The following is a 23027-nucleotide window of genomic DNA, read 5'->3' on the forward strand; positions in this document are numbered from 1 at the left end:
GCACTGTATTTGAAAGAGAAATATATTATTTTCAGGGGATAATGCTCTGTGCAGGATAAAACAATCCATTGAAATAATAACACAGAAACAGTCATCTGACTGCAACTTTCTGTGAGCAAGTGAGCAAATCGTTTTAATCACGTTTACCACTAATTTCCCCTGCCCCTTCAAACCCCCTTTCCTTCATTTATCTTTATTTTTATTTGTTCAAGAGATATGATTGTCACTAGCAGAGACCAGCATTTATTGCCTTTTCTAATTGTCTTTGAGAAGATGGTTGTGAACTGGCTTCTTGAACTTCTGCAGTCTATGGTGTAAGTGTTTGCTCATTGATATTAGGGAGTCCCATAATTTTTGTCAACTAGTGATAAAGGAACAGTGATGTATTTCCAAAATCAGGGTAAGTGTCCTGGAGAGGATTCTGCAGGTGCTGGTGATTTTTATCTGATTTTTGATCCAGTCCATCGAAGGGTTGAGGTCTGACCAAATTATGGCAGAATCTGGAATCTGTACTGAAAACAAAAAATGGTGGAGATCACAGCAGGTCAGGCAGCACCCATGGAGAGAAAGCAAGCTAACGTTTCAAGTCTTAGACAACTCTTCATCAGAACTGAAGTAAAGTGTTGAGACTGTTTTGAGAAGGTGACTGTGATGCAATCTGTTAGATAACACACACTGATGCTTCTCTGTGCTCATGGTAGAGGAAATGAATATTTTATGTGATGGGAAGGGTGCCAATTAAGAAAAAAATGCTTCTTTGTTGAGCTTCTTGAGTGTTGATACAGTGGCACTCAACCAGTCAGCAAGAGAATATTCTAACGTACTTATGATGTGTGTCCTGTTGATAACGGTTTTGACTTTTTTTCCACTGATCTACTTTATCTTCTGTATAACTTCCATTTGTCACTAAAATAAAATCTTAAATTTGTCAAAAACAAATTACATTGAAACTCCATACTGTCAGCCTTTGAACAACTTATCCACGTCTAAATGCTTGTGGCCTCAGACTTCCTATAAGTAAGGTCCTACAAGAGGTCCTTTATTGCATTTGTGCATTGTGACCAGCATTGTAGATTTAGACACTAGATTAAGTATTGAGCTGAATAATCTTTATAGTGGGGTGCAAAACGTTATAGTCTGGTGTGATATACTTTCTGTAGTAGGAGTATGGTATAAGCAACCATTGTGAACAATTTTTTTTTTAATTTGTAGGATTGATGTGACCAAGAAAGATGTTTGAAATAAAGGAAGTCTGCAATGTTTCAATGAATTACCGGAGATGGTTTAATGGTTAGAGAAACAACTTCTGTCTTAGCATTAGAATGAAATGTAATAAAGAAAGATTTGTTTTTCAACAGTTCACAAAGGCTGCTGGCAAATGGCTCAAGATATGTTTCCTTTGAAATTGTACATGTAGGTTGCAACTTAACATTTATTTTGGGATAAAACACTGAAGGAAGTCACTCAGCAAGGAAATGAGTTGGTGTAAGAGTTCATGTTGGTTGCTGATCTTGTAAATGTCTGATAATTAAATACAGAACAGACGCACTACCCCTGGAATATGTGGTAACAAAGTGTGCAGCTGGATGAATACAGCAGGCCAAGCAGCATCTCAGGAGCACAAAAGCTGACGTTTTGGGCCTAGACGCTTCATCAGAGAGGGAAATGGGGAGGGGGTTCTGAAATAAATAGGGGGAGAGGGGGAGGTGGACCAAAGATGGATAGAGGAGAAGATAGGTGGAGAGGAGAGTATAGGTGGGGAGGGGATAGGTCAGTCCGGGGAGGACGGACAGGTCAAGGAGGTGGGATGAGGTTGGTAGGTGGGAAATGGAGGTGTGGCCTGAGGTGGGAGGAGGGGATAGGTAAGAGGAAGAACAAGTTAGGGAGGCAGGGACGAGCTGGGCTGGTTTTGTGATGCAGTGGGGGAGAGGGAGATTTTGAAGCTTGTGAGGTCCACATTGATACCATTGGGCTGCAGGGTTCCCAAGCAGAATATGAGGTGCTGTTCCTGCGACCTTCGGGTGGCAGCATTGTGGCACTGCAGGATGCCCATGATGGACATGTCGTCTAAGGAATGGGAGGGGGAGTTAAAATGGTTTGCGACTGGGAGGTGCAGTTGGTTATTGCGAACTGAGCAGAGGTGTTCCGCAAAGTGGTCCCCAAGCCACTGCTTGGTTAATCTCCCCCTCCCCCCACTGCATCACAAAATCAGCCCAGCTCGTCCCTGACTCCCTAACCTGTTCTTCTCTCACCTATCACCTCCTCCCACCTCAGGCCGCACCTCCATTTCGCACCTAACAACCTCATCCCGCCTCCTTGACCTGTCCGTCCTCCCCAGACTGACCTATCCCCTCCCTACCTCCCCACACATACTGCCCTCTCCACCTATCTTCTCCTCTATCTATCTTCGGTCCGCCTCCCCTTCTTCCCCCTATTTATTTCAGAACCCTCTCCCCATCCCCCTCTCTGATGAAGGGTCTAGGCCTGAAACGTCAGCTTTTGTGCTCCTGAGATGCTGCTTGGCCTGCTGTGTTTATCCAGCTGCACACTTTGTTATCTTGGATTCTCCAGCATCTGCAGTTCCCATTATCTCTGACCCCTGGAATATGTTTTCTCCAAGCTCGTTCACAGTGGATTGAATTACAAGCAATGGAAACACAAGCTCCAACAGTCTGGTTAATTGCATACTTTACTTCTAAACCTCTGACTACCCATGGAGAACTCATTAGAACTCTGACCCTAAATATGGTTTCATCTGTTGTGGTATAATTGACAGAAATCTTTGAGGCGCACATATATCAAATCAGTTACATGGGTATGGCGTAATGAGCTGTTGCCTCTAAGGGACAAGGTACCGAACTCAAGGCTAACTTTCCAGTGCTATCTGTGAAATGCGATGCCAAATCATTGGCTTAACTGCTTTGTCAAGAAGGCATAAAAGATTCCATGGCACTATTTCAAGGAAGAACAGTGAGGCTATTCTCGGTCTCCTGGTCAACATTTATCCTTCAATCAACATGAAAAAAACATAATCTGGCCATTAACATATTGCTATTTATAGGAGTTTGCTTTGCACAATTTGGCTGCTATGTTTCCTATATTCCATGGGTCTTCTTTCCTTCTGTTTTCCTTTCTATCCATCTTTCAAGGTTTTTTATACACTGATATGATGAGAAGTTCATGGCACCAGCAACAGTATAACGTATGGGGAGACTTGTGACGTGAGTAACTACATTGTACTTAGATTAAGCACAGGAGCAGTATTGCCCTAGTCAGGCACTGGACAAACAGCATGAATGCAATTCTCCAGCTCATAGGAGGCAACAGCTCCAGGCCATGATATACAGGCAGTGGACTGGCCCTCTGGACATAACTGACCACCACTGTCTTAGACCCTCCGCCTTTAACATCAGTTCTTTTCAGAAATGTACAGCATTTCCAGAAGAAGTTCTTTTGCCAGTTGAATTAGCAGATTTACATTCTCAATAAAGCCAAGGATACTTCAGATTTTGAATTTCTTCACTCCCAGCTCCTGTTGGTGACATTTGTAGAATTTCAAAATCTGCTGTGCACCATCTCCTAGGTGATTAGATTAGATTCCCTACAGTGTGGAAACAGGCCCTTCGGCCCAACAAGTCCACACTGCCCTTTGGAGCATCCCACCCAGACCCATCCCCCTGTAACCCACACACCCCTGAACACTACAGGCAATTTAGCATGGCCGGTCCACCTAGCCCACACATCTTTGGACTGTGGGGGGAAACCCACACAGACATGGGGAGAATGTGCAAACTCCGCACAGACAGTTAGCCGAGGCCGGAATCGAACCCGGGTCCCTGGCGGTATGAGGCTGCAGTGCTAACCACTGAGCCACCGTGCCGCCCACAATTTGCATCCACTATGCTGCAGGTAAAGTCAGTCAGAATGAGATGGCCTTGAGACTTGTCATATCTTTAGATTCCTGGAGGTGCAGAGAGCCATCGATTTCACAGAAGTAGCAGTCAAGTCACCCTCAGTACAGCAATGTTCATCAATTGAAAAGGTGTTACTCTTCAATTGTTCAGCTGGTATGCGACCACTGAAAACTCCTCATGCATATCTGGGCAAAATCCCAAAGAAGATGCTGTAGTGCCTCGATTCTGCACCAGTAAAGGTTCCCACATTTCCACCTGTAAGTAAAGTCTGTGGTTGGTCCTGTGAAGACAAGTAATACTTTCTAAGAATGCTGTGAGGATCCTTACCATTGCCACTCAGGAAAGATTCATTCAAAGCAAAACAAGCCGTCATTTAGCAAACCACTGGGATTCTGAAATTATAATTTATGCATCTGGACAGGTCTGGGGATACCTTTCAGTATGCACTAGCAACAGCATCCACAATAATGGTTGTTGTGCCTTACACATCATAGCACAACAGAGAGGGTACGTGCCCCGGGATGAAGAAGGGCATGGTTTTCCCTGTATCTTTGGAAAAGGAGTAGGAAGAGAATACTGATGTAACCAGAGTCCTGTTCACTCAGCTGCCAGTTACAGACTCACTTAGATATGCTTCAGTTAGACTTGGGCAGTATGTCTGCCTGGCATTTCATTGCTGAAAACACAATTCCCACATCAGACCTGAGGATGTAAAGGTCTCTGACTCTATCTCAACTCAGATCTCTTGAAGCCTGAAAACTAATAAAAGCATGCTGCTCCTTGTAATCAAATAACCTAATACTAGTCCAGACACTGAAGAGTCTACAAAATCTGATATTTGTATACCACACTGAGCTGTAACAAAGTTTCGCCTGATTTTGCAAAACCACATTACCTATGTCTAGATTCTTATATTGTAGGAGATAACATAGGCACTGCTGCATCAGGTCAAGATTGAAGACAGAAGACATAATGTCTGCACATTTTTCTCAGCAAAGCCAGCAGCAGAAAGCTAATGTATTTGCTCAGTTAAAAAGCCCACTGAAAGACTGGCTACTCAAACTTCCAGGTGATGGAAACAATGTCAGCTCCTCCTGCTTTGAACAGCATACAAATTTAAAATTCACCCCATTACTTTTTCTCATTCTTGCAAAGGAGCAAAAGGATCTAATATGCATGCAGTTCCCTCGAATTGATGTCGTGACGACTTCACTAAAAAATGAATACATAAATGCAGAGGGTTTGGAGGGAGATGGGCCAAATGCTGGCAAATGGCACTAGATTAATTTAAGAGCTCTGGTCAGCATGGACAAATTGGACCAAAGGGTCTGTTTCCATGCTGTACATCTCTGCGACTCTAAGTGTTGTTAAATAATCATTAGGAGATGAGACTTTGCTTCTTTTCCAAATCCACTGAATTGGTGTAAATCTCAACCAGGAAAGCTCCAGAAGGCTCTGATAGGAACTTCTTGTTCTGAAATATGCTTCAAGTAAATAGTACTGCCCGCACTCTATCACTTAACAAACTTTAGTGGAGAATTCTAATTGAATTGAATGTTAAGCTCTCAAGTCAAACGGTGTTTTAAGTAAATTCCTGACATATAACTACCACATTATTTTTAGACATCAATAACAATTTGGATTCTCAATGATTTATAGAACATTATGCTAAAATCTTACATTTAGTCAGAAGCCAGCCTTGTAATTACAACTCTGTTTAAAAAGCAGAAAAGCTTGTATCAAAGGAGTTCATTGAGCTGTCATTCATTAACATCGCACAACGTTGACGTCTAGTCTATGTACTACTATCATGTAATGGAGGAGCAATAACAAAACCTAAGGTTACATTAAGATGTTTAAGCTTTACAGTTCTAGGAAGAAAGTACAAAATATGAAATAGTGTACATAAAATAAACCTAATATTTCCAAGTACACCAAGAAATCAAGGACAAACAGAAATTAGTAACGTGTACATTTAGAACAGATAGTTCAGTTCTAGTTTTGCATCTTCAACAATAGATCATTCATATTGCTGAAGTAAGAAAAAAGTTTGAAGATTTTCATTTTGCACTCATCAGGGCATTGAATAAGCATAACAATTCAAGGCGAATACCAATATTCAGCATGAGAAGAGAGTATCAATCATTGTCCACTTAGCAACCAATCAGCACGACTGTCTGAAGATTTTCTCCTTGAATTGGTACTCTTGCAAAATGTCCTGATGAGTGCAAGACGAAAAGCTTTCAGGAAATGTCTTTTTACACGTTAAAATATGCATGTCAAGGTTTCTTCTACAGTTTGTTTTAAGTATCCAAACTGAATTTCCAATTCAACTTACAAGTGCTTCACGTGTTCTTGCATCTCCTTTTGTCAGCCCAACCGAACATTCTCAAGACACTTGTCTTTGGCAACTCTCAGAGAAGGCAAGGAAGTTGTTTAAAACTTTATAAAATCACAGATTAGGCCTTAGTTTAAGTAGCATGTCCAGTTCCAAGCTCTGCACATTCAGCAGTTGTCAAGGGCTTAGAGAGACTGCAGAGAAGATTTCCTGGAATAATAACAGGGATGTGACTTCAGTTGTGTGATATGTCTGAAGAAGTTGGATCAAAGGGTCTGATTCCATGCTGATGACTCTACAAATCGATGAACAAGAGGAAAAGGAGTTTTTCTTTGCAGAATGAGCTATCATTTACTTGTTGAAAAGGTGCAGAAGCAGGTTTAATTGTAATTTTCAAAGAAGTATTTATTGTATACTTTGAAAGCAGTTGTAAACAGAGCTGAGGAAGATAGGACTAATTGAATAGCTTTTTTCAAAGACACATCACAAATCAAAAAGAAAACTTTCTGTGCTGTTTCTCTATGTGCTTGATTTTCTAACCACTGCAGCCACAAAGAGCATAGGTAATCAAGAATTAAAAGTTTTCTTCTTTATATTCATTTGGGATGTGGGTATTAGTGGCTACATGAGCATTTATGCCCACCTCTAATTACCCTGGGGAAGATGGTGATGAGCTGCCATCTTGAACTGCAATGGCCCTTGGTGTCTATGGCCCTCCCACAGTGCTGTAAGGAAGTGAGTTCCAGGATTTTCACCCAGTTCCATAGTCCAAAGTCAGGGTGGTGTTTAGCTTGGATGGAAACGTGCATGGTGTTCCCATGTATCCGCTGTTCTAGTCCTTCTATGTGACTGGGGTTGAGGGTTAGGAAGAAGCCTTTGGCGAATAACTGCAGTGCAAAACGTAGATGGTACACGCTGATGCCACTAGCACGCTGAGATAAACGGAGAGAATGCTGAAGATACTAGGACAAAGTGAGTTGCTTTGTCCTCGATGGTGTCAAGCTTCACAAATGTTTTTGAAGCAAGTGGAGAGTGTTTTATCACTTGCTTGTATCCTGTACATAATTGACAGGCACTGGGGAGCCAGAGGCAAATTGCTCACTACTGAATTTCTAGCCTCACTCCTGCCACAATAGTTATTATGTGTCTAGTTTCTGGGTTAATGGTAAACCTGAGAATGTTGATCATGGAGAGTCAGTGATGGTAATAATATTGAATTGTAAGGGTGATTTTGAATTCTTGTTGGAGACCATCATTGTCTGATGTTTGTATGGTGCAAATGTTATTTATCACTCTAAGTCCAGCTATTGTCCAGATCTGGCTGCATATGGACCCAGATTGTTCTGGCATCAGAGGAGCCACAAATGTTGTTAAGCTTTGCACAAGCATTAACAAACATTCACATGTTAGACATTGTGATAGAGGGATAATCATTGATGAAGCCGCTGAAGATGGTTGGGCCTAGGACATAACCCTGAGGAACTCCTACAGTGATGTCCTGGGATTGAGATGATTGAGCTCCAACAATCACAATGAAGTTCTGTATGCCATATATGTCTCCAACCAGTGGAGAGCATGCACCTTCTTTGTGTTAATTCAACTGAATGTTGCCTTGATGTTAAAGGTCAGTTACTAGCATCTCACCTCTGGAATTTAGCTGTTTTGTCCATATTTGGACCAAGACAGTAAGGAGGTCAGAAGTCAGTTGCTCTGAAGAAACCCAGATTGAGCACCAATGAGCAGATTTTTCCTTTGCAACTGCTGCTTGATAGCACTATCAATAGCTTTTCCATCAATTTTCTGATGATCAGAAGTAGACTGATACAGATATCCTTAGTACGTTGCCAGAATGTTGTCAGGACCTATATCCTTTGCAATATCCAGTGCATTCAGCCATTTCTTGATGTCACATGGAGTGAATTGAATTGGTTGAAGACTATGCCATTTGTTGCTGGGGACTCTGGAGGAGACTGAGATTGATCATCTTGCAAGGTTGAAGATGGAAGAAAACAACTCAGCTTTGTACTTTGCATTGATACACTAGGCTCCCCCATGCTTGAAGATGAGGATATTTGTGGACCATCCAATTCTCGTTTGTGCTTAATTTTTCACCATCATTCAATACTAGATGTGGCAGAACTGCAGAGCCTAGATTTGATCCATGAGTTATGGGATTGCTTAGCACTACCTATAATATGGGGTTTATCACTGTTTGGCATGCAAGTAGTTCTGTGCTGTAGTTTCATCACATTGACACCTCATTTTTAAATATTCATGTTGCTGCTCCTAACTTACCCTCCTGCCCTTTTTATTGAACTACATTTGATCCCTAGCTTCTCAATTATGGTAGTCTGAAGGATAAGCTAGGCCATGAGGCTAAAAATTGTTGTTGAATAAACTCTGCTGCTGCTGATGGCCTACAAGTGCTTCATAAATGTCCAGTATAGCATAGCTCGAACAGTTTGAAATCCACCCAATTCAGTACAGTGGTAGTGCCACAGAATACAATGGCAGGGATCCTCTAAGCAAAAATGGGACTTTGTTTCCAAAATGTCAATGCAGTGGTCAGATATTGATACAGATGGACACATCTGTGACAGATAATTTGCTGAGGATAAGATCAAGTATATTTTACCCTTTTGCTGCCCACCCAGAGAACACTTTGTCCCCTTGCCACCCTCAGTACTACGTCCAAGTGGTATTCAATATAAAAGAGAACTAATTCATCAACTAAGGGAGGGTGGTTGGTGATAATCGACAGGATGTTTTCTTGCCCATGTTTAACCTGATGCCATAAGATTTCATGGGATCCAGAATCAATGATGAAGACACGCAGAGCAACTCCTCCTCAGCTGTACTCTACTGATCCACCACATCTGGTTGGCAAGTAGGACTTAGCAGGGTCAACAGTCTGTGGTTGCCCTTGTTGTTTCTGATGCTTGATGATGCCACATTGTCTGTCCAGTTTCATTCTTTTGGTTTAAATGTCATAGAAGTTTCGTATTGGTCCAGTTGAGCAGTTTGCAGGGCTACAGTCAACCATAATGCTGTGAATATCGTGTCACATGTTGGCCAGGCTATGTAAAACGTAGAATATAGAACAGTACAGCAGGCCCTTCGGCCCACAATGTTGTGCTGACCTATCATCCTACTAAGATCAATCTACCCTGCATACCCTACATTTTACTATCCTCCATGTGCCTAGCCAAGAGTCGCTTAAAAGCCTCTAAGCATCTGACACCACTACAACTGCCGGCAGCACATTCCACACGCCCACCACTCTCTGTGTAAAGAATCTACCTCTGACATCTCCCCTATACCTTCCACCAATCCCCTTAAAATTATGCCCTCTCTTAATAGACATTTTAAAGATGGCAAAATCTTTTCCTAAAGGCCATTGCTGAACCAGATTTTTTTTAAAAATGACAATAGACAATGATTGCATGGTTGCCATTTGACTAAATTTAATTACATATTTCTAATGGAATTAAAATCCCATTATTTAAAACTTGTGTTGAACATTAGCCTGGGGTTCTGGATTACTCATCCATTGACGTTACCATTAAACTTTTCATCTTAATGTCACTAGTTTTTGGCATGCCAGATCCCCACTTCCATCCTGCCCTAGGCCACTTTTGCACTATATATAGCAGGGACATCCAACTGTTATTAAAAGTCATGTAAAACCAATTAAAAGTTGCCAACTAGGATTATCCAGTCATTCTGCTGGGGGGGCAGTCACTAGTTCAATGCCCTGGGGGTTGCTTTTCAGTGGCCGATTTGGTGTTCGGCTCACCGGACAGGTCTTGGCACCCTCCCTGCAGCAACTTCAAAAGCTACAACTTTATCATGTGTGGGCACAGCCCTGATTCTCTGCCTCACTCTCACAGCCTTCCCCTTGCTCCCCTCTGCACTCACACTGACGCACAGTAATGGCATGACTGCAGAACCCATTTTTTAAATTATAACAGGTAACGAGGCTGGTGAGAGGGCACCTCCATTTCGAATCGTCCTTCTCCCTCACCTTTCATTGCAACTTGCTGTTTCTTTCAAATTGGAATGGCCCAGCAGCTTGGAGAACACACCCACCATCCTTAATTGGACTCAGATCCCCACCTCTGGCTATTAATTAAATGCTCCGGGAGAACCGTAATAAATGACTGTTTCGATCCCAGTGCGGCCTTCTGACCCACATTTGAACTGAACAGCAGGATTCAGGAGCCCAGAGAAAATGTTGCATTGTAATACTATTCACAAAGGACATCTTTTCTCAAGCAATTTCTGTAAGACAATGATTAAATATTTTGAATGTAGAGCAGAGCCAGTTAAAATTACACAAGGATGCAGATCAATTTAACTGTCCAATTTGACTGTAGGTGTCAATTTTAGTTGGTGCTGTCATTTTCCAGCAGACTGTATTTTATTTAAAGTATTTCCATTGTGTTTTGCAAAGGAGGTGATAGAGTGGTGGTATTATCGTTAGACTATTAATCCAAAGACCCAGGTAGTATTCAGTGAGCCTGCATTCAGATCTTACCACAATAGATGGTGGAATTTGAATTCAATTTTAAAACAAAGCCCATTTGTAAGGGTTCTTGTGGTGCAGCTGTAATATTCCCTGTTACAGAAGGCCTGGGTTCAAATCTCATCTGGTCCACAGTCTGTATCATAACACACCTGAACAGGTGCATTTTTAAAATTAAAAATCCAATGTATTTCATGTTTGAACAAACACAGATCAGGCTTGTTCAAGGAGTCATTAACTGGAGGGTAGCCCGAAATAAAGACATATCTCAAAAAGCTTATGCCTGAATTGTTTTGCCATTTTTTTCTCCCTTTACAAATCTAGGCTTTATTTCTACTTTTTCTATGTTCATTATAAATTTCATAGGGCTTTGTTTTGACTTTGTTCATTCTGCTGTTGGTTTTAGCTTCTCCATGTGAGCTTTATGTACAGTAGGAATGCTTATAAGTAGCTCCTAACACTGATTAATGTCAAAGACTTCATGAAAAGGCTCCGCAACTATCTGCTTCATTGTGCATCTGAAAAGAAGCTTGAATCATACTGCAATCACACTGGCATGATAACCTTCAATAAAAACTGAAAATAAATACATCTGAAAAGGCAAATGACAAGTTAACCAATCAACGGAATGAAATATAATAATCTTATTACTTTCTTGAAATGAGACTTATCTATGCTCTGAGCAGATCTACACAGGATGAAATTTTAATCTATTCCCAGCACTGTATATATTCCTCCTTGCTGGTTTATTTATTTTTCTCGCTTGTCCAAATCCCAATGAGAAAGACTGTAAGAAAGAAGGAACTGCTACTATTGCCTTACATCCTGATGACACTTCAAAGTCCCATACAGTTGATTAAATACCTTTGAATTGTAATCACTGTTCTGTGTTGGAAATTCAACAGCCGATTCAAGAGGCAAAGTTCCTCAAATAGAAATGTAATTATAACCAGGTCGACTAGGCTTGTTTTTTGATGATGTTAGTCAACTGGAAACTATACGCTAGGGGTGAGGAGAACATTACTGTTCCTTTTTGATGCCATGTCATCCTCAAGTGGATGGATGTATTCTTGTCCAGTTTTATTTGACTAGTTTGGCCTGTTGATTCATTAGTTCAAAGTTGTGTTGATTTTTGCATTGCATGAAAGCAATGCACAAAAAATTCACACTTTAATCAGACTGTTGCATATTTTCATCCAAATTGTAACTTTCCAGATGTTGTTTCTAAATCTATTTGCCTAGTGAATGTTCCACATCTGTAACAGAAAGATTATGCTGTTGCAGAAGAAGCAGAAGTACTGTATAGCCCCAGGCTGTTGCTCAGGAGGGAGTGCAAAAGAGATTCACCAGGATGTTGTCTGGGATAGAGTATTTCAGCTATGAATGAAGGTTGTATAAGCTCAGGTTGTTTTCTTTGGAGTAGAGAAGGTTAAGGGGGGGTTGGGGAGAGCACCTGATAGGACAGTTTAAGACTTTTTGTGGCATAGACAGAGTGAATTGAAAGCCTCTGTCTCCCCTTAGTTGAAGGGTCAATAACAAGGGAACATTATTTAAAAGTGAAACACAGGAGGTTTAATGGGAATACTTTTTCCACCCAGTGAGTGGTGGGAGTCTAGAGTGCAGTTACTGTAAAGGTAGTTGAGGTGGATTACATCACAACCTTTAAAAAGCACTTGGATAAGCACTCGAGGTGTCATAATATTCAAGGTTTTGGGCCAGTCCAGGAAAGTGGAACCAGTGTTGATAGTAATATACTATTGGCAGCATGGACTGGATGGCCAATGGGCCTCTCTTGTACTGTAGTATCCCATGATTCCACAGTGTTAGAACAGATGTTGCTTCAACTACTTCCTATTTCTCTCTGGCCATCTGGAAGAAGGCTACATGGATGCTGCACTTTCTTCAAAAGTAATTGAAAAAGAGGTCTGAATTTGAGAAGAAAATGATGCACTCCTTTGCCAGCTTTCTAAACTTCAATAATTTCAAAATGTTTGGATTTTTGCTCCCCTAAACCAATCCTGCATTTGGTCCTGTTCTAAGGGCAGTACAGTAACAGCTAATACAGTGCTTATGAAATTTATGCAAAGAACGTTTTTAATTGGGAGGATTATGGTACCTAAAATTTCATTGGTCCAATTAACTCAGAATCTCAAGGCAATCAGTTTGGTTTATCACAGTACACTTTGGAAAGCCCCAATAAAGCCCAGTGTATCTGTACTAAAATGGTTTTGCTGTCCCTTTATTTTGAAGGATGATGGTAACTGAATTTTAATTAGGCTAAGTAACGTAGGAGCCCATGATGATCATATCACACTCCACATTAGGAAGCTCCAGAAAGGCAGAAGGGCACACACACGTGCGCGCGCGCACACACACACACACACACACACACACACACACACACACGATAACTCTTGCCTTGTGATAATTAAGTTAAAGTCATTATAGAAAGACAAATTGTTGTTGTCTTATCCACAAAATAGTCCTCCATCAGTGCTACACAGCTTCATTACAACAGTAGAATGTCAATGTAGAGAGTGATTTGCTGAGAAAAGTGTTGACTTCACAATGTTCTGACACATTCAAGAGCGCAAATATTGAGTGCTGGCTGATACCTGCCATGTGAATAATTTTCTGATTAAACTCCCACATATTAGCCAAGGCAGAGATTGCTTCATAAGTAGGAGAATTTCACTTTGGCAAGTGTATCTCGAAATCCATGATGAGTTATCACTGTGTTCGATTGTGCCATTAAATAAGCCGTGGTTAGGTTAATTGAATGTCTGATAACTTTGCTCAGGCAAAGGGTTACTCCCCTAAATAATTTCACCCAAACAGGGATCTGGCACCATGGGATATGTGCAATCATAGTACTATCCCAAGTTTGTATCACAAAACTAATAATTGATATTGATAAGCACACTTTCTTCAGTGTTGATTATAAACTAGAAAGTACGTGTGCACTAACTGACAGCCAATTTTATATTTTCTCCTTTTCTCTCGAATCTTGTATGTTTCTCTCCTGTAAGCATTTATCAATTTCCTCTTAAAACACTGTGATTGAATTTTTTAACACGGGAATTGTAGTTAAATATTTCACATTCTAATAACTGAGTTTATGCTCCGCCATTGCAGATTCATCTTCACAGAATTGATCTGTTTTCTATTTATCAAATGTCTCCATAATTTTGACTATTTCTCTTGTTTATTTTAAACCTTTGAGTTCCAGTGATCATAAGCAATGTTTATCTCAGTCAGCTTAACCATAATTTATAAACTATTTGAATCAATTCCGGATAAAGCATGATCTTTTGCATCAAATTAGGATATGAATTTATAGGGCAACTGCTGAACCCAATCATTTTCTATGTGAAAAGAATTAGCTATTGTACTAAAGATGTGTCTTACACTCAAATAATGATTTTTGATCCATCATCTGGAAACACTAATTGAACTTGTGGAAACAGAATTTTTAAACACAAATGATTATGATTTGACCTCACAGCTAAGATGGTTACCTCATTTGCATTACTGAAATTTCCACATTATATCCCTAGTAAGGTGGGGATGTCATGTCTGCAGAAATGCATCAAAAGTGGTAAACACAGAGAAAAATAGATGAACCATGTTGACACAATGTCCAAGTACTTAGTTGCTTGGAGACCAAACATCAAACCTAATCACTTGAACATTGGACCCTGGCTAGGAAGAGGGAATTCCCTGACATGAACTAATCAAGATACAATTAGAAAACATGATCACATTTGAATTACTAGTCAGCTGGAGACAGTGGTTACATGACAAGTGGACCCTTTTTTATGTTGTTAACACATGTTTCCTCAACAGCACTGAACAAGCAGCTGAAAAGCTTAGACAGACAGAGAGAGAGAGAGACTCTTCTTCCCTGGCCCTTTCCACTCAACATACAAGCTTTCAGGGTCTGGTCATCTATTGTATGACTCTCTTGTCCATATGCCGTAGACCAAGATTTAAAAAAAACACAATTCAATAGCTACGTCTCCAGAAAAATAACTTTGTTTACATTTGACTAACTTTCTGGAGTTTATGAGGAAGAGACAAAGCATTTTGATGAGGTTAATGCTACACTGTGCAAACGCTTCCAAAATGTTTTTGATACAGTGCCACACAACAGATTCGTAAGCAAAGTTAGAACTCCTGGAATAAAATGGACAGTAGTAACATTGATACAAAATAGGTTGAGTGATAGAAAGGAGCACAATGTTTAAGATATAACACAGCGTGGAGCTGGAGGAATTTGGCAGGCCAGGCAGCAACAGAGGAGCAGAAAAATTGAGGTTTTGGGTCAGGACACTTGTTCAAATGTGGGGGTGGGGGAAGGGACCTGGGAAATAAACAGAGGGAGGAGAGGTGGGGCTGAGTGGAGGTAGGTGGGATGGTGTTAGGTGAATGCAGGTAGGGAATGGTGTGGGGAATGGTCAGTGAAGTGGGAGAGAAGATGCACAGGTTGTGTCAGGTCAAGAAGGCGGGGATGAAAGGGAGGGTTGGACGTGGTATGAGGCCAGGGATGGGGAGATTTTAAAACTGGTGAATTCTATGTTTAGGTTCCTGAGGCAGAATATGAGGTGTGACTTCTCCAGTTTGTGTGCGGTATCATTGTGGCTCTGGAGGAGGCTCAGGATGGGCATGTCACTCGGAGTGCTAAAATGGTTGGCGAATGGAGGGTGTTATTGTTTGTCACATACAGAGCGCAGATGCTCTATGAAATGGTCTCTGAGTCTATGCTTGGTCTTACCAGAGAGCAGGCCACATCAGGAGCAACGGATACAGTAGACCAAGTTGGCAGATATACAGGTGAACCCCTGTGCGATATGAAAGGTTTGCTTTGGGCCCTGTATAGAGGTGAGAGAGGAGGTGTAGGAGCAGGTGTAGTACTTCCTGAGGTTGTAGGAAAGGTGCTGGGTGTGGTGGGGCTAGTGGGGAGTGTGGAGTGGACGAGGGAGTCAAAAAGGGAGCAGTCCCTACGAAAGACTGAAAAGGGTGGGGAGGGAAATATCTCTCTGGTTGTGAGGTTGGATTGTAGGTGCCAGAAGTGGCAGAGGATGATGTGCTGGATGTGGGAGTTGGGGGGTGGTTTGTGAGGACCGGGGGATTCTGTACTTACTTTTGTTGGTGGGGGGGGAGGCGGTTTGAGGGCTGAAGTGTGGGAAATGGAAGAAATGCAGTTGAGGACATTTTTGATCACCGGAAGGGGGCAGTTGCTGTCTTAGAAATAGGAGGACATCCGGGATGTCTGGGATTGTAACATTCCATCTGGGGAGCAGATGCGGCAGAGGTGGAGGGATTGGGAGTAGGGGTTCACATTCTTACAGGAGAGTGGGTGATTGGAGGTGTATTCTGGGTAGCTATGGGAGTCAGTGGGCATGCGTGAAATGGATGTCAGTGTTAAGATGTTTACCAGAGTTGGAGAGGTTTAGGAAGGGGCGGGAAGTATCGGAGATGGTCCAGGTGAACTTGTGTTTGAGGTGGAAAGTGTTAGCAAAGTTGATGAACTGTTCAAGCCCCTCGTGGGAGCACAAGACAGCGCCAATACAGAGAATTTAGCAGAAGAAGAGGTGGGAGATAGCGCCAGTGTAACAATGGAAAGGCACTGATCCAAATATCCTACCAAGAGGCAGGCATAGTGTGGGCCCATGTGGGTGCCCATGGCCACCCCTTCAGTCTGTAGGAAGTGGAAGGAGTTGAAGGAGAAGTTGTTAAGAGTAAGGACAAGTTCTGTTAAGCGGATAAGAGTTTTGATGAGGGAGATTGGTTGGGCCTGTGGGAGAGGAAGAAGTGGAGGGCTTTTTGGCCACCTGAGTGTCTAATATAAGTGTACAGAGACTGGATGTCTGTAGTGAAGATGAGGTGTTGAGGGCGGGGGAATTGGAAGTCTTGGAGGAGATGGGGGTGGTGGTGTGTGTGTGGTGTCCTGGATGTAGGTGGGGAGTTCCTGGACCAGGGAGAAAAGACAGAGTCATGGTCTAAACGTGGAATTCACCAGTTTTAAAATCCACCCCGGCTTATCCCATGACCAGCTCTCCCTCTCATCCCCACGACCAGCCCTCCCTCTCATCCCTACCTCCTTGACCTGACACAACCTGTCCATCTTCTCTCCCATCTACCCAGCCCACCAATCCCTACTACTTCCTACCTGTATACACCCATCACTATCCCACCTACCTTCCCCACTCCACCCCTCATCTCTCTATTTATTTCTCAGGTCCCTTCCCACTCCCCCATTTCTGAAGAAGGGTCCCGACCTGAAATGTCAATTTTCCTGCTCCTCTGATGCTGCCTGGCCTACTGTGTTCCATCAGCTCCACACTGTATTGTCTCTGACTCCATCATCTGCAATTCTCGCTATCTCCTAGTGGTTAAGATATATTCTTCAGGCTGAAGGAAGGTTTGTAGAGGAGTTCCCTTGGGGGTCAATATCGGGAGCCTTACCTTTCTTAATATCTATAAATGATCTAGATATTGGTGTAGAGGGGGCAAGTTCAAAGTTTGTGGATCACGTATAAAACTTGGAAAAATTGTAAACGGTGAGAAGGACAGTGTAGAATGTCAATAAGATATTAACAAGTTTGTTGAGTGGGCAAATAAGTGAAAAATGAAGTTCAGAGCAATGACGTGTGAAGAAATACATAATATGTAGAAAGAACCTGGAGAACAAGTACATAATAAAGGGCATGTAGGAGCAGAGGGACCCTAATGTATATGTGTATAAGTCATTACAGGTGGTAGGACAGGTAGAAAGTACAGTTAATATTGAGTACAATATTCTAAGTTTCATTAATAGGAACGTACAATACATAAGCAAAGAGCTTATGCTGAATGTGTGTGAAACAATCATTATACTTCAGCTGGTGTCACACTTCAGGAAGGGTGACAAAACATTGGAGACGTTGCAGAAGAGGTTTACAAGAACAATTCCAGTGATATAAAAATCAGCTATTTGCATAGTTTGGAAATGATGGGACACCTTCTCTTGGAGAGAAGGCTATGAGGAGATTTCATAGATATAAAAATCGTGAGGAGTTGGGCAGAGTAATAGGGTATAGATATCCTACTTGTAATAGTATTGAGAATGAGTGGTAATGGATTGAAAGTAATTTGCAAAAGAATATGTGTGAGAAAAACATTTTCATAAAGCGAGTACTTAAGGCCTGCATTGCCCTGCCTGGATTTATGGTGGAGGCAGGTTCAATTGAGACAGACAAAAGGCTATTAGATGTTCATTTAAACAGAAACAAGGTACAGGATAATGGGAAGAAGGTAAGAAAAATGGCACGAAGTGCGAATGAATGAGGCATTCAAGAGATCACTGAATGATTATTTGGAAAAAGGTAATGTGCAAGGATACAGGGAGAGAAAGCAGGGGATTAGTATGAGGTAATGATGCACAGTTAATGAACAGGAACAGACGCGATGGACCGAATGGCCACCTCCTGCACTATAACACTTCTTTGTTTCAGTGAAGTGAATTGCTCAGAGAACCAGTGCAGATACAATGGACAGAATGGCCTCCTTCTGCACTGTAATGATTCTATGATTCTGTGAAGTTGGTACATATTTTACTATTTTTCTTAGATTGATTTAAGTATTAACGAAACAAACCTCTTTCATTGTTCAATTCAACAGTTAAACACTCATTGAATTGACAATCATATAGTTTTCAAACAGGAAAACCTATTGCATGAAACAGGAAGTGTGCAAAGAGGGGAGCTATTTGGCCACTGCTCACCTAAGGCACTTCCAATCATTTATGTTCAACTATGTAAATTACTCTGACATTTATGCTGTGCAAGTGTGCTTTATAATCAGCATTTTTGTCTAATCACGATAATTGAAATAATGTGTTCATTTTGCAAACTCTATCTATTTAGAAAGTTTTAATTTTGTTATTCTGCCTTGCAGGAATGACATGTCAAGCAAGGACCTCGTACACAGAAGATGAGGTTCTTTGGGGCCACAGATTCTTTCCCGTCATGTCACTAGAAGAAGGTTTTTTCCGTGTAGATTATTCTCAATTCCATTCCACGTTTGAGGTCCCCACGTCTCCCTATAGTGTAAAGGAACAAGATGAGAAGCTGTCGCTTACATCATTTTGTCCCACCCCCTGTATCAGCAACAGCAAGAACAGAAGGGAGAGAATTTTCTCCATGGACTGCATTGATACCCTAGAGGAAAAGGGCAACAAATTACCAACCAAACTTCAGAAAATGAGCACCGGTAAAGATGAGGTGCAGAGGAAAGTTATAAGGATGACTGCCGACATAGGAGAGAAAACTTGCAGCACTGGTGATCTGCCTCTAAAACTACAGAGGTTAAGCTCTAACCCCAGCAATATCGGTGCTGAAGAAAGACTCCCGCTGAAGAGTTTCAAAGTCAATTCAGAATCCATCACTCAATCGACGGGAGATCTTCCACAGAGGGAACATGGTCTGAAACTTGCAGGGCCCCGAGTGGAGGACAATTTACCTGCCAAACTGAGAAAAATGAATTCTGGTCGCTTCACTTAGAAAGAGACAATATCAAATACGGCATGTTTCTTTTTAAATACCTGTAAAAATCTGAGACTTAAGACCTTCAAGTTGAGTGTATTGGCCTATTTAGAGTATACATTCTCTGTTGATATTGGGATGACTACAGTTGCTTAGTTCCTAAGTTGAGGGGTAAGATGGCCCAATCAAGTCAAAATAAAAACCAAAAAGGCATCTTGTATTTCTAGGAAGGCCCTGTCAAAGTCAATTGAAATAATTTAGCAGCAAGTCAATTTTTAAAAGGCCTGAGTACAGACCTTTTCCTGGATCTCTTGGTGTAGTTTGACTGATAAATTATTTTCTACCTTCAGTCAGTTATTACTGATTTGGGACCTGCCAGCTCCAGTTAACGTGTTCTATATTGAATTAGCCCATTAACTAATGTAAGCTTAACATTGACTTTAGTGTCCCTGGGATAAAGGAGAGAGAGAGAGAGAGAGAGAGAGAGAGAGAGAGAGGCAGAGAGAGAGAGAGCAACCAGAGCAACCATTGACTCCAAGTAATGAATGTTAATATCCAAAATGGATAGATTGGAGTCTCATCAGGCATTAAAAATGAAACCTTACTGAACATGCTGTGACCCATAGAGATGTGGGTTTAACATAGGCAGAATGAAGTCTGTTTGAGTTTGCAGCCTTTCCACTCTTGGGAGACAGGGTGACGAGCTAAATATTTTAATGGAACTTACAGCCTCTGATTTAAATTGCTTTGGAGGTTTAGAAATGATTGGCTAAGTTGATGAAGTCTCAGGAAATTGGATAGCTCTAGGGAAATTGATACAGTTTTGACATGAATGTAGTTTGCCCTTACAGAAATGCAAACATAAGTTCCTCGAGAAACTCAGCAAGCCTGGCAGTCTGTGGAGAGAAACAGATTCCTTCTTTCAGTCTGATGTGACTTTTCTTTATGGCTCCGATTGTTAGGCTGGAGAAGCAGAACTGTATCCCACCCTTATTCCCTGCTCTGCTAAATGTCTGCATCCCATCAGATATCTCCCATGCACATCTCTTAGTTGGAGTTGAACAATCTCACCATCAAATCATGGATGAGATTTGCACCCTGCACTCCCATCTGACCTATCTACTCCTGTGATATATTTCAGAGCCCTCCCAACTCAACTTGAACGCTGGTCTGTCACTCTGGGTCAGAAATCTAAAAGGTAAAAGTTGTGGAGCTGGGACTCTCCATTCTCCCCTTTTAATATGCAGGCCACATTTTTACAGTAATGTTCTTGTTTTCATCTAAGATAGAATGAAAAGAAGTGCCAATTGTTAAGTTTTGAAATCAACATTGCCTCCAATAACAAACTCTCATCTTGAGGTCCTAAGCAGTTTCCCTAAAACAGACTGCTAATTTATTATCAGGAGTGAATTAGTAAAGAAGCATCTCAATTCCAATCTATAGTCTAATAAAACGTTGACAAATGCTGAAGTAAACAAACATCCTTGAGTTTTATTCCAAAGTTTTGTAAAGTATTGGTTAGGCCCAAACTATGAGTGTAAGCCATGACTATCCTGGCCATTTCTGGGTTCCAACCTTTCAGATGGAGGTCAAGATTTTATTAGGAGAATTACTCATAGGGAACCAAGTATGAAGGCCTTGGAATTTCAGCTGGAGAAACTAAAAATAGGAAAGCAGAGAAGGTTGAAGAAAGATTTTAAAATCAGAAAGAGTTTTGAGTGAATGAGGAGGAATAGTTTCCAGTGGCTAAACAGTGACTTGAGAATTCAGATTGAAGTGCAACCAGTGGCAGGCAGCCCAAGCAACTTTTTTTTTCAGGAACAAGTTCTTCTGATCAGGTTATCAGTGCCCAGAAAGGAAGTGGAAGCAGATTCAACAATTCCTCTTGAAAGGGAATTGGGTAATTACCTGAAGAAGGAAATTTGTAGATCGCTCTGGTAGGTTTTTCAAAGAGCTGATACTAACACGACAAGAAGAATTACCTCCTTCTGTTATACCATTCTAAAGATTGGTGCTGCTTGTGTGAACGGTAGATGATGGTATCAGGTTGCACCTAATAAACAAAGGAAGAGCTGACCAGCATTTATTTTGCCATACAAGATGGCTGCCTACAAGTTATAGCCCAAGAAGCACCTAAAACTGTAAATCGGTACTGCAGCAAAGGAAGGAGAAAAAAATTGGAGGAAAATAATTTTACATACTTTATCCCGACATGAAAAATGGATTTTAGTGAGACAATACATTCTAAATCAGGAATCTAGCCGTGTATTTAGGCTACAAGATAATGAATCTATTACTTTGAGATTGAATTTATCTTGATTCCAACCTTTCAGTGTAGCTGATTATAACAATGGAATTTTGATCTCTGAAAAGCACAGTAATTAAGTCCCAGATAACAAAGTGTGAAGCTGGATGAACACAGCAGGCCAAGCAGCATCTCAGGAGCACAAAAGCTGACGTTTCGGGCCTAGACCTCTCTGATGAAGGGTCTAGGCCCGAAACATCAGCTTTTGTGCTCCTGAGATGCTGCTTAGCCTGCTGTGTTCATCCAGCTCCACACTTTATTATCTTGGATTCTCTAGCATCTGCGGTTCCCATTATCACGTAATTAAGTCCCATCTGGTCTCCAGCAACTCCAGCCATCTAAGTGTCCCATTGACACAAAATATGGAGACTTCCTAAATTAAACAAACACTCATAAATGCTGATATCAAGATTACTTTGAACTCTGTAAAGTAATGTTTAGATCCCAGATAGAAGATTCTGCCCATTCCTGGGTCAGCATCAGTTTCAGGAGCGTACCTTTAACTGTGGGGAGAGGACAGTGTTCCAGGGTAAACTGCTGGATCCTTTGACACAACTAGCAGATAACAAATTGCTTTCAAGGCAATTAGGAAGAAGATAAACATGAAGTTCTATTCTGAAACTGCTTGCATTGTGTAATTTTCTTCTCCACTGTCTCCTTCTTTTGCCTCTGTCTTTCTCTACATTTACTGATGTGTCTCTTGCAGTCTCTCATTCCAGCCCCTCCCTCTCCTCCTTCAGTTTCACTGCTCTTTATATTCAGTTCCTTAAAGTTTGATTAAGGCAGCTAAGAGGTGCAGAGTTTATGATTCCTGATTAAACTCCATCATTTGTGGTGAGTGTTAGGAGGTTCAGAAAACAAGTGGTCATCTTTCAAAGGGGATCAGGAACCATTCCAATCAAAAGGTAGAAGGCAATGGAAATTGTTATCAATGAATGAAATGCTGTTCCAAACGATATAGACTTAATGCAAGAAGGCACTTATTGGTGTCACATGATTGATCAATATCAGTTAATACGTTACACATACAAATCCTCCCTTCACATTCTCTATTAAGTATAATTCATGTCTAGTATTCAGAGCTTCATCCTCATCCCTACAGCCTAGCACCAAGATCACTTTGGTAATGCACAATGCCAACCATTCAATTATTCCAGAACATTATCTGAACACATTAACGCATCAATAGGTACATTCTTTTATCTCTTCCGGAACAATGTGTTACACAATCACAGGTAACAGCAACAAACTGGCTGGGGGATGGGCTCGGTACATTGCTGGCACTCCCCATGATGGAGATGATGCTGGTTATCATTAATGATGCCACAACTGAGGCAGTGGTCACTGGCAGTGCTGAAGCCATGGAAGTGATGGAATATTCCTACTAATCCTTTTCCTCACATTCTACTCTACTCATCCT

The 23027-nt window shown here is 41.3% G+C and overlaps 1 protein-coding gene across 2 annotated transcripts in view; it reads left to right on the forward strand.

Moving 5' to 3' along the window:
• The window catches only part of LOC125466113 (G protein-activated inward rectifier potassium channel 1-like), a 60038-nt gene extending 38350 nt beyond the window's left edge, over positions 1-21688 (forward strand). The window contains exon 3 of one of the 2 annotated variants that reach the window (XM_048560269.2): positions 18716-21688. In XM_048560269.2, the coding sequence (XP_048416226.1) occupies positions 18716-19320 (605 nt within the window). In that variant the 3' untranslated portion in view covers positions 19321-21688. Of the gene's footprint in view, positions 1-1212; positions 1278-18715 lie in introns of those variants that run through there. The other variant, XM_048560271.1, reaches the window with a different exon arrangement.
• The last annotated feature ends 1339 nt before the right edge of the window (positions 21689-23027 follow it).

This window comes from Stegostoma tigrinum, chromosome 31 (assembly GCF_030684315.1).
Source record: "Stegostoma tigrinum isolate sSteTig4 chromosome 31, sSteTig4.hap1, whole genome shotgun sequence".
Taxonomy (NCBI): domain Eukaryota; kingdom Metazoa; phylum Chordata; class Chondrichthyes; order Orectolobiformes; family Stegostomatidae; genus Stegostoma; species Stegostoma tigrinum.